The 12,701-nt window shown below is 45.7% G+C and overlaps 1 protein-coding gene across 1 annotated transcript in view; it reads right to left on the bottom strand.

The window, feature by feature from the left end:
* Window positions 1-5,087: 5,087 nt before the first annotated feature.
* Window positions 5,088-12,701, bottom strand: part of APOLTP (apolipoprotein lipid transfer particle homolog) — a 140,186-nt gene continuing 132,572 nt past the window's right edge. The window contains exon 72 of the mRNA XM_078439805.2: window positions 5,088-5,299. Within this exon, the coding sequence (XP_078295931.2) occupies window positions 5,283-5,299 (17 nt within the window). The 3' untranslated portion in view covers window positions 5,088-5,282. The remainder of the gene's footprint in view (window positions 5,300-12,701) is intronic.

Raw genomic sequence — 12,701 nt, 5'->3', positions numbered from 1 at the left:
TGTATATGTTTTCCTGAGCTAAGGTATGGGATGGGGTCTGGGGCTTTAAAGCAGGAGGAGGGCCTTGACAGGGCGATGGCAAGAAAGGCTGTGGCCTAATTAGATCTTTGTTCTGTGGTACAGTTGGGTCCCTCAGATAAATTCGATCTTTGGTAATAACTCTTATGTTGGGAAAGACCCTTCAGTATAGATTCTTCTAGGTCTTTAAGGGAGGGGCAAAATCCTCTTTAGCCTGCATGGGCTCAGTTGCCTTCGGCTCAAAATAGTCTGTGTGCCAAGTTGCACGTTTTGGGAAGACTTGTTCTGAACCCCCTTCAGGTACTTGTTGGTACTTGGTCCCCTCAGAAAATGTTGCCTCTGGACTTTCGAGTTTACTTGTGTAGAGACCGTGGCCTCGACAGCCCCCTTTTCTTGTCTTGACTCCCTTAAATCCCCCTTCCCCACCCCCAAGTGAAACAAGTCTTAGATTGACTTCAGGTTACCATTTTTCTATTAATTTTTGAAAACTTTTACATTCAGGAACTGCTACATTCTTCCAAGTTGTTCTTGGAGAAATAGGCTAAGACATACGTCATCTCCCGGAGCCCCCGGGGCAAGCAGAAGTCACTGGAAAGCATCCTTTGCATTCAGCAGCCAAGGATCGGCTCATTTCCTCTCCTGGGGGTGGGAGCATTGGCCAGAGTGCTTCAGCGTGACCTCACTTCTATCCCCTTCCCTGTCTTTAAAGAATAATCGAGAAGTGAGGTTGGGTAATAAAAGGTCACGCGGCCTTTCCCAAGAGGTGTGTTGACCGGCTCACTTTGCTCCTTACCTAGATGGTGGTCGAACATAAGCAGTGTTTCCTTGCCCCCTTTGGTTATAAAACTCCGGCTTCACTCAGATCATGTCATGGAGACTTGACTTAAAAAAAAAAAAATTACCTGTACTTGCTTTTTCTATGCTTTCGTTCGGTCATAACCCCTGCAGATGGCGAGGACTCAGTCTGTAAAGGTGTCTGCCTCCCCTCCAGCTGCCTGCCGGGAAGGGCGCAGGTTAATGGGAGAACTCTGGTTCTCTAACAGCGCTGGAGGCGTCTGCAGAATAAACCCCGCTAAAAACCAGCCCTTAGCGACCATCAGTTTCCACATCGACTTCCCCTCCCTCAATTTTCCGCCTGTGGAAGCTCCCACTACTCCTCATTTGACTTGGTCATCTCTCTAAAAATGTGTCCCTCTGTGAACACTCTTGATAGATGGATGTATACACCGCCACCCATGTACGTTACACACACGCGTGCAGATTGGGTTACTGACGCCAGTGCCCCGCCCCCTCCCCCGTGCATGCTTGATGGTCATGGTCCTAAACTTCTGTCCCTTTTCGTCTTGCCGGTCTCCCTCGCCAGCATAAGTTACGGGGCCCCAGCCACAGGACCCAAGATGGATAGAGCCGAGAGATTTTTTCCCCCCCTCCCTTACAGAAGTTTCTTCCAAGAAAGGACTTGCCTGCGATTCTCCCTGAAGACGGAGAGCGGCTTCAAGTACCAAGGGGTCACGTGCCGCCACCGCCCTCCTCTTCCTTGCGCCACTCCCTCTCCACCTTCCCAGCCTCCCGCTAGGCTTCTGTCCCTATAAAGTGTCACTCGTGGCCACTACCCCCAACCCCTCTGCTTGGAGAAACGAAAAAATTCCTTCAACCCTCTTCATTCCTTCCTACCACTTTCCTACGATAGTAAGATACCTATTCCTAAAGCTTAGCATTTTTACCATTTTTAAGTGCATAAGTCAGTGGCATCAGGTACATTCACAATGTTGTACGGCCATCGCCACCATCTGTTTCCAGAACATTTTCATCTTTCCCGAGACCCGATACGCCTCAAACGTTACCTCTCCATTCTCCTCTCGCTTCCTTTTAATTTTGAAACGTCCCTAGGACGATCAGCATTAGACCAATTACAAAAGGCATTTTTGCTTTGTTTCTTAAAGGTTATTATTTTTTGGTAATCCCTACGCCCAGTGTGGGGCTCGAACTCAGACCCTGAGGTCAAGAGTTACACCCCCTTCTGACTGAACCAGCCAGGAGCCCCAAAAGGAATCTTTAAAAGAAAAAATAATCCCCTACAGTGTGATCACTCTTCCTATATGAACTGTTTCCATTTTCCTGTATCCTTGACCACTTCTTGTCCAAATGCAGTCATTCTTGGTGCAGATTCTTAGGCAGCCTCCTGCTGTACTTGGAAGCTAATCTTTTTTTTCATGTTAATATATTGCCTCACGTTGGACCTCTTGACAAATGAGTTCGAGATAGGGTATCAAAGTCACAGACCACAACTTTCAAAGACCATTGCCCTGTTAGTGGTGTATAAGTTTTCATCATTTTGAATAACAAAGTTATTTTGGAATCTTGGGGATCATTCTCATTTCCCTTCCCTCCCTGGTTTTGGATAAAGTCCCGGGAGTGGCGCTTATCAGGTCAAAGGAATGAGTGGTTTTAGTTACTGATTTTTTTTTAAGTTGATCTGTTCATTTTGAGAGAGAACGAGTAGGGGAGAGGCAGAGAGAGAGGGAGAGAGGATATTAAGCAGGCTCCGTGCTGTTAGCATGGAGCCCGACACAGGGCTCGATCCCACACTGTGAGATCATTACCTGAGCCAAAGTCAAGAGCCTGACGCTTAACTGACTGAGCCACCCGGCTGCCCCAGGAGTGAATGGTTTCAGAAGGATGTTAGAAACCCACTACTGAGGTACCAGTTGAAACTGCCAGTTACCAGATTTGAGGGCTTTGTTTTTGTCCACAGCCTCACTAGTTCTGGACGTTATTCTTTAAATACCGACCCTGCAGCCTAATGAAGCTGTAATCATGGGGCGCCTGGCTGGTTCAGTCGGTTGAGTGTCTGACTTTTGATTGTGGCCCAGGTCATGATCGGAAGGTTCAGGAGTTCAAGCCCCACATTGGGATCTTCCCAGACAGCGAGAGCCTGCCTGGGATTCTCTCTCTCCCCTTTGCTCCCTTCCCCTGTTCTCTCCCAAAATAAATTTTAAGAAAATTTTTAAGAAGTTATAAGCGTTACTCTATTTTGCCTGCTCTGTCCTTGACCAAATCACTTCACCGAGACTGAGTTTTTTAAAGACTTATCTGGACTTGCTTTTTATGTGCTTGAGGCACAAATCTTTATCATTTTTAATTTTTTTTTTATTTTTTAGATGTTTTATTTTCTGAGAGACAGCATACGAGCAGGGGGAGGGGCAGAGAGAGGGAGGCACAGAATCCGAAGCAGACTCCAAGCTCTGAGCTGTCAGCACGGAACCTGATGTGGGGCTCAAACCCACGAATGCGAGATCATGACCTGAGCCGAAGTTGGATGCTCAACCGACTGAACTACCCAGGCGCCCTTATTTATTTGTATCTTTAATGGACTCATTCCCTGTCTCATCCATTTTTTTCTTTAAATTCTACGCCTGTGTGTGCACACCCAGCCTAACACCCCAAATGGCAAAGTGTTGGAGTCGTTAAATCCGTCTTGCGAAAGGAGAACTGTGCTTCCCTCTTGAGGTCAAGGCTGGTGCCCAACCTACCACTCTTGTTTTCCTGGTAAGCGCTTTGCGGACAGAGCGTGGGAGGCAGGTTGGGAACCTTCTGCGCTTTCCTGCCTGGACCGAAAATAACTCATCCTGTGAGCAGATGGAGAAACCAAGAGCTTGCGTGGTGACAAATCATCCGTGCCGCAGACTCTGACCTGCCCCCCGCCCCCCACCTCCGCTCCCCGTATTCCACCAGTTGCCTTTCCGCTGTGAACTGTCTCCTTCCTTCCTGCTTTCCTTCCTTCTCTTGGGCCGAGATCCCTGTGACAGGGCCTAGCATAGCGCCTCTGACGGTTGTGGATGTGTCTCTGATCGTGTGTGACACGGCTCATTGGGCATTTTAATGTGGACTAGGAAATGGAGAGTAAGCATCACGTATCTGGCTTGGGACAGAGCCAGTGTTCAATTGACTCTCTCAAAGTAGGCAATATGGTGCTCTTGCAAGCATAGGAGGTGATGACTGAAGCTGGGCAGCCTTGAGGGTCCAGCGGGCCCAGACCTGCACCAGCCCGGCCGTCTGCTGCTTGGATGACCTCATGTAAGTCCCCTGGGCTCTCTGAGCCTGCTTCTTCCCTTATGTGGGATTGTGCGTTCGTCACTGGGCTGTCGGAAGGTCTAAGAAAAGATGGAACATCTTTCAAAGAGCAGTGCCTGGACTCTGGGGTCTTTTTGTTGTAACCCATGACAACACGCTCAACAAATCAGAAGCCCCTTCCCCTTTCCCTCCAGTGTGTGGAAATGTGCAGGACTGGCCCCATTCACACGTTCTTTGAAAAACTCTCAAGCCCTCTAGTATTTTTTCTTCTGGACTTGATTGAGCGCCTGCTGTGTGCTGGGGATTTACAGGTGGGGAGGCTGGGGCAAGGGAATCTGGCATCTGACCTGGTTGCCCCCCAGCTCGTGTCTGACGCTTTGCCCTTTGCTTTGGAATCTGGACCTCAGGCCTTTGGATAGAAGACTTGAAGGGGACTCCCAATGGTGGGTCGATTTCACAGCCACCCGAGTTCCCCCATCATTCCAGTGGACGATTAGCCCCATCCATCCAATGGATGTGTTCTGGGATCGTGCCAGATTTTTCAGTCAAAAATTCAAGGGACAGATCAGCCTTCCCAAAGGTCAACAGCTTTGAAGGCTGTATCCTTGGGGCCTGGGTGCCCCTCGCACCTATCTGTGGAAACCAGTCCCCCAAAAAGGGAGGCCTTCTCAAGTGTCCCCTGAAACATTCAGTTCCAGATTGAGGATCTACCCCAAAGAGGGACACTCTCCCCCCAGGCTTGCGATGAAGGGATTTGGGACCATCTGTATACCTCAAGGAGCCTCGTGCTTGTCCCAAAGTAGGAAGACCCCAGGGCAGCCCTGGGCTCACACGGTGGAGGCCTCCGACCAAGCAACAAAGCAAGCGAAAAAAGAACTTGGGCAACAATAGTGGCTGGAATGGACCCACCCCCACCCCCGGCCCCGCAGGGGTGGGACAGGGGCCCAGGCTGTCTCCTAGAAGGCCGTGCAGCTGTCAAGGAAGGTAGAGAACTGTCCAGACCAGTTGTGAACTTTATTGTCCCCGGAAGGATTCTGAAATCATGGACGACGCGCCCCCCTTGGCTGTATCTGGACCCGGTGTGATCTCTGTGTCTCCTGGCATTTCGTTGTGATGGTTCTGTTCGGCCAAGAATCTTGGCCGAGCTGAGGGGGTGACGGGTGTGAAATCTTTGGCAGCCTAGTGTTGGCTTAGGCAAACTCTCCAACTGTAAAGAGAAGAGGAGGCTGTTCTGTGGGCCCAGAGGACAGGGGGCCCCTTCTGTTGCCTGGAATCATGCTGGAGCCCCTGTCACAGGCCCAGAGTGGCCCTCTTTAAAAGGACATCTCACCCCTTTGGAGAAGAGCACCAGGTGTGGTTAGGTGATCTCCTGCGCCTGTGTGACAGACAACCAAGACCTGGTCACCCCACCCCCACCCCAAAGTTCCCAGCCTAGAGGGGGAGGGCTGAACCCCAGTACCCTAGGCTTTGGGAGCACAGGGGATGCACCTAAAACCCAAAGGGGGAGCAAGGGGAAGTTCAAGGGGTGATGCCCGAGCTGACTCCCGGGTAGAGCGGTTTCTAGGTCACGAAAGCAGCAGGGGCCTTTGGATGGTTTCAGAATATTTGGTGACCTCGGGGTGACTTCCCTCTGCTTGCAGAGAAATCCAGCCTCACCCCTTGAATCTCCGGCTCCCACCGAAGAGCGGGTCTCTTCAACTTAGGAGTGACAGACACGCAGCGCCCTCTCGAGGCAAGTGGCCATTAGCAGGTGCGTTTTAAGTGTTTCTTGCGGATCTCTTGTACTTCATTTCTTTTTGTGGTCTGAGCAGGATGGGGTTGTGGATACAGCACGCAGTAGAGGCAGAAACAATGTATCTTTAGCGGGCTGCTGGCTTCAAAGGGCTTCTGATGTGTCCCCACCCACTGTGATGTTGAAAGGCTGGATGGCCGACACCTCAAAGTGTCCGCTTCAGGGAAGGTCCCGCCTATCCGCCGTTTGTTGAATTTTTTAAAAACACCAACATTAAAGAATTCTATTAAATGCCTTGTCGGTCCTCTATTGAGATTACATTTTTGGTTCTGTTCCAAATAGGATATACTTCGAATACTTGCTAGTTTCCTGCCAAAGCATGCAGTCTGTGTCACATAAACCCACGGCAATTCATGTGGGTTCGTGTCTGCTGGCTTTTAGAAGTTTATCTCCTTAAGTGTGTTCTTTTTTGTCTTTTGTTGCTTCATTTATTTTGAGGGAGAGAGAAAGAGAGAGAGCGCGCGCACACTCAGACAAGTGTCGGAGGGGCAGAGACAGAGGGAGAGAGAGAATCCCAAGCAGGCTCCGTGCTGTCAGCACAGAGCCCGACGTGGGGCTCGATCTCACGAACCCGGAGATCACGACCTGAGCCGAAATTGAAGAGTTGGGTGCTTAACCAACTGAGCCACTCACACTCCCCGTGTGTGTGTGTGTGTGTGTGTGTTTTGTTGTTGTTGTTGTTGTTGTTGTTGTTGTTTTTATAACTGCAGTGCTTATAAGTACACTGTTTATTGTTGTGTCACTGTGTCTAGCATGGAGTAGGTGCTTAGGAAATGTTCTTGAATTAGGAAATTCTTAATCACCACGTACAAGTACACAGTGAAGCCCTGTTAGGTACATTCACCTTGCTGTGTGGCCATCACCACCCTCCACTTCCAGGATTTTTTTTTTCTTCCTGCGAAACTGAAGCTCTGTCCCCATTAGACGGGGCCCACTCGGCCTCCCAGCAGCCCGTGGCAACCATGATTCGACTTTGTCCCTGTGCTTTGGACTATGTTAGGTGCTTCCTAGAAGTGGAATCGTACGGCCTTGGTCTCTCCGTGACTGCCTTCTCTCACTTAGCCTCATGTCCTCCAGGTTCAAGTGTAGGAGGTGGTAGAATTTCCTTCCTTTGTAAGGACAGGGTATCACCCTTTTCTCACCCGCTCATCTGTCCATGGGCATCTGGGTTGTTTCTACCTTCCGGCTACTGTGAACGAAGCTGCTGCAAATAACGGACGTACCGACAGCTGTAGGAGTCCCCACTTGGAATTCTTTGGGGTGTATACCCCAGGAGTATCATCATGTGGTGATGCTATGTTTCATTTTCTGAGGAACCACCATCACGTTTTCCCTAGTGGCTGTGTCACTTTGGCATTTCTCCCAACTGTGCACGAGGGTTCCGGTGTCTCTCCGCATCCTCGCTAACACTTATTTTGTTTGTTTGTTTTTTTTTAATAGTAGCCATCCAAATGGGTGTGAGGTGATAGGTCATTCTGCTTTTGACTCACATTTCCCTGAAGACGAGTAACATTGTGTATCTTCTCACATGCTTGTTGGTCGTCTGGGTGTCTTCTTTGGAGAAATGTCTGTTCAGGTCCCTTGACCATTTTTTAATGTTTTGTAATTTACTTTTAGTGATCTCTACACCCAGGTGGGGCTCAAACTCACAACCCCAAGATCAAGAGTGGCATGCCCTACCGACTGAGCCAAACAGGTGCCCCTCCTTTGATCCTTTTTAAATTTTTTAAAAATGTTTTTATTTATCTTAGAGACAGAGCATGAGCAGGGGAGGCGTAGAGAGAGAGAGGGAGACACAGAATCCAAAACAGGATCCAAGCTGTCAGCACAGAGCCCGATGCAGGGCTCCAGCCCACGAGCCCTGAAATCATGACCTGAGCTGAAGTCGGACACTTAACTCACTGAGCCACCCAGGCGCCCTGGACCATGTTTAAATCAAGTTGTTTTGTTGTTGGTGAGTTTGCAGGAGTTCTTTATATATTCGGGATAGTCACCCCTTATCAGGTAAAATTGGCAAATATTTCCTCCCATTCCATAGGTTGCCTTTATATTCTGCTGATGGTGTCCTTTTGTGCACAAAAGTTTGTAATTTTGATGAAGTCCGATTTGCCTGCTGTCTTTAATTGCATGTGCCTTTGGTGTCCTATTCAAGAAATCTGACGAATCTGATGTTGAGAAGCTTTCCCCCTGTTTTTTGAGGGTTTTCTGGTTTCAATTTTTATGTTTAGGCTTCTGATCCATTTTGAGCTAATGTCTGTATATGGTATAAGGTAAGGGTCCACCTTCATCCTGTGGGATGCAGACAGCCCTTTCTGCCATTTCCCCTCCCACAATTTGATGTAAAGTCGGTACTTTGTCTGCTGAATAGTCTGGACCCTCTTGTAAAAAGGCCTTTGACCACCTATACAAGGGTTTACTTCTGGGCTCTTTATTCAATTACATTGCACTGTATATCTATCTTTGTGTTAACATCATACTGGATTTTTTTGTTTTTTGTTTGGTTTGTTTTTGAGAGAAAGAGAATGAGCAGGGGAGGGGCAGAGAGAGAGAGAGGGGGACAGAAGCAGGCTCCTGGCTGACAGCAGCAAACCCGATGTGGGGCTTGAACTCACAGACCATGAGACCATGATCTGAGCTGAAGTGGACGCTCAACCGATTAATACCACGCTGTTGTGATTACTGTAGATTTGTTTTCAAACCCGGAAGTGCAAGACCTCTAACTTGGCTCTTTGTCAAGATTGCTTTGGCTATTTGGGGGCCCTTGAGATTCCGTATGAACTTTAGGATGGACTTCTTTTCTGTAAAAAAAAAGGCATTGCGATTTTGACGGGGTTCCTTTAAATCTGTAGATCACTGAGTAGTATCTTAATGTTATTATACTTAATGTTATTAATTTAATATAATGTCATTATACTTAATGTTATTAAGTATTCCAATCCACTAACATGGGATATTTGGCCATTTATTTGTATCTTCTTCAATTTCTTTCAGTGATGTTTTATAGTTTCCAGTGTACAGGTCTTTCAACTCCTTGGTTGAGTTTATTCCTAAGCATTTGATTTGTTTTCATACTATTGTAAATGAAATTATTTTTTAAATTTCCTTTTCTTAATATCCTTTTGTTTAGTGTATAGAAACATAAGTGATTGTTTTGTATTGATTTTGTATTCTGCCACTTGGCCAAGTTTATTAGTTTTAATAGGGACTCTGTGTGTGTGTGTGTGTGTGTGTGCGCGCGCCATCTACAGAGTTTTCTCCAGGTACATAGGATATATGTATAGACAGGTGTGTGTGTATATAATATATATATGGCCATTTTGTCTGAGGACAGAGATGGTTTCTTCCTTTCCAGTTTGGATGTCTTTTATTTCTTTTTCTTGCCTAATTGCTCTGGCTAGCACTTCTATTACTATATTAAATAGAAGAGGCCAATATAGACATTGCTGTCTTATTCTTGCTTTCAGAAGAGAAGTTTTTAGTCTTTCACCATTGAATATGTTATCTATGGGGGCACTTGGGTGGCTCAGTTGGTGGGCTTCCTATTTTGGCTCAGGTTGTGATCTTGCAGTTTGTGGGTTTGAGCCCCACATTGGGACCTCTGATGTCAGTGCAGAGGCTGCTTTGGATCCTCTGTCTCCCTGTCTCTCCCCTGCTCACAGTCTCCCTCTCTCTCAAATAGAAACATTAAAAAAAATTATGTAATTTATGGGCTTTTCATGTATACCCTTTATTAGTTGAAGTAGTTTCCTTTTAGTCTGTTTTTGTTGTGAAAGGATATTAAATTTTTGTTCAAATGTTTTCTCTGCATCAGCTGAGATGATCATGTGGTTTCTGTCCTTCATTCTGTTACTGTGGTGTATTAAATTGAATAATTTTCCTATGTTGAACCTTTCTTGTATTTCAGGAATAAATCCCACTTGGTTGGGTGTATAGTCCTTTCAATACACTCTTGAATTTTTATTTATTTATTTATTTTGGAGGATTTTGCATTTATATTCATCAGGGATATTGGTCTGTCACTTTTTTTTTTTTTTTTTTTAATGTTTATTTATTTTGAGAGAGAGGGAGACTCCAAATCTGAGCTCCAGGCTCTGAGCTGTCATCAAGTAGTCCAACAAGGGGCTCAAATTCACAAACCGTGAGATCATGACCTGAGCAGAAGTTGGACACTTAACCCAGTTGAGCCACCCAGACGCCTGTGTAGTTTGTTTCTTGAAGTGTCTTTATCTGGCTTTGGTGTAGAAGTAATGCTGACCTCATAGAATGGATGTGGAGATGTTCCCCCTTCAATTTTTGGAGAGCTTGAGGAGGACTGTTTTTAATTCTTTAAATGTTTGGTAGAATTCACCAGTGAAGCCATCTGGTCCTGGGCCTTTTTTTTCCTTTGTGAGGAGGTTTTTGATTACTATTTCAATATTCTTGCTAGTTATAGGTCTGTTCAGACTTTTTTTAATTTCTCTTAATGCTTTTTTATTTTTGAGACAGAGACAGAACATGATCAGGGGAGGGGCAGAGAGAGAGGGAGACACGGAATCAGAAGCAGGCTCCAGGCTCTGAGCTGTCAGCACAGAGCCAGATGCTGGGCTCAAACTCACAAACTATGAGATCATGACCTGAGCTAAAGTTGGATGCTTGACCAACTGAGCCACTCAGGCTCCCGGTCTGTTCAGATTTCTATTCCTTCATGATTCAATCTTGGCAAACCATATACTTCTAGGAATTTATTCATCTTTGTTGTCCAGTTTGTCATACAATTGTTCATATTCCTAAAATCCCTTTGATTTTTGTAAAAATTGGTTGCAATGTTCTGTATTTCATTTCTGATTTTAGTTGAGTACTTTTTTTTTTTTTTTTTTAGTTAGCCAATCTGGCTAAAGTGTTGTCAGTTTTGTTGATCTTTAAAAAACGTTTTGTTACATTAATTTTCTCTGTATTCTCTGTTTCGTTTATCTCTGTTCTAACATTTGTGATTTCCTACTGTTAGTTTTGGGTTCAGTTTATTTTATTTATTTATTTTTACTTCCTTAAGGTATAAAGTTAGTTGTTGATTTAGCATCTTTTTTCATTTAAGCATTTACAGGAAAAGACTAAGTTAGTTGTTGATTTACCATCTTTTTTCATTTAAGCATTTACAGGAAAAGAATGTACATTTTCTTTTTGGCACTGCTTTCTCTAAATCTGATGGTTTTGGTGTGTTTTATTTTACTTTTCACTTGTCTCAAGAGATTTGCTAATTTGCGGCACCTGGGTGGCTCGGTCATTTAAGCATCTGACTTTGGCTCATGTTATGATCTCGCCATTCGTGGGTTTAAGCCTCACATCAAGCTCTGCACAGGCTCTCTCTCCCTTTCTCTCTGCCTGTGTCCTGCTCTCTCTCAAAATAAATAAACTTAAAAAATAAAAATGTATTTGCTAATTTGCCTTGCGGTTTCTTTGACCCATTGTTTCATGGTGTGTTATTGAATTTTGCACAATTTTTGATTTTTCCTATTTTCCACCTATTTTTAGTTGTGTTTCTTAGGAATTTGTTTTCACTGTGATTGGTAAAAGATATGTTGTGTGGTTTCAGTTTTCAAAACTGTATTAAGACTGCACGTATTTTGTGGCTTAATTGACGGTCTATTCTGGAGAATGTTCTCTGTGTTCCATGTGTGTTCTAATGTTCTATATGTTATTTGAAAGTGGGTGGATGGGGAAGGGTTGAAGGACTCTTAAGAGTTGCTGTTTTCTCCCTTCACTTCTGTCCATGTTTGCTTCAGATTTTTAGAAGCTCTGATGTCTGGTGCATATATACTTGTAGTTGTTAGATCCTCTTGGTGAATTATGTGTCGATAAAAGGATTAATGGCCTCTCCTATCCCTTGCAACAGCTCTTTTTTTTTTCCCCCTTAAATTCTACTTGTCTGATATCCGCATAGCCACCCCTGCTCTATTTTGGTCATTATTTATATAGACTATCTTTTTCTATTCTTTGGCTTTCAACCTATGGGTGTCCTTAAATCTAGAGTGACTGTCTGGCAGATGGCATCAAGTCAATTACTGGATTTTTCAGCTCCAGAATTTGGTTCCTTATTACAATTGGTCTTTGTCGACATTCTCCTTTTGCTTAGATGTTGTTTTCGTAATTCCGTTAGTCGTCCCCTCCTCTTTTCCTCAGCTGACAGCAGATCCAGGACTGTTGTTTTGAAGTCTGAGGCCAGTTTTTCTTGAGAGTTGGTTTCTGGAGGTTGACTGTATTCCTGTGAATGGGCCCTGCCTCCCCGTTTCTTTGTGTGTCTTGTCATCTTTTGTTGAAACTGGGCATTTGAAAAGGCGTCCACCTCTCCCAGTCTTTGCAGACTGTCCCTGGGCCGGGGAAGACCTTCGCGAACCAGCCGGATAGAAAGGCTCAGGGTTCTCTCAAACATTTTTAGGGGGGGCTTTATCTTCTCTGGGCCTGTGGGTATTTTAAGTTCCCATCCCCAATATACACAGCTGCCTTTAAAGGTCTAAATTTCCCCAGCAGCCTCCCCCCTGCTTCTTCTCAGGGGTCTAGACATTGAATTCCTCTGCCATAATCTGGCCCCTGGCCACCCGCCGGTCTGTGGACTCTCACATACGCAGCCGTGACTGCTCTCAGCAACCTCCAACCCCACACCCAGACTCTGCCATTACGGTCATCGGCACTCTGAGCCAGAAGAGACCGAAGCCTGTGCCTCTGGCAGCCCCCAGGCAAGTCAGAACGTTGTCAGCAAGTTCCACACTTTCTCTTCCATCCTGAGGGATGAATTGGTTGGCTTTACTTGAAACCTTACTGTGACAGGCAAGCAAAAACACCA

The sequence above is a fragment of the Panthera onca genome, chromosome E3 (assembly GCF_046562875.1).
Source record: "Panthera onca isolate mPanOnc1 chromosome E3, mPanOnc1 haplotype 2, whole genome shotgun sequence".
Lineage (NCBI taxonomy): Eukaryota > Metazoa > Chordata > Mammalia > Carnivora > Felidae > Panthera > Panthera onca.
The sequence above is the reverse complement of the archived record's forward strand: the minus strand, read 5'-3'. Positions and strand labels throughout refer to the sequence as shown.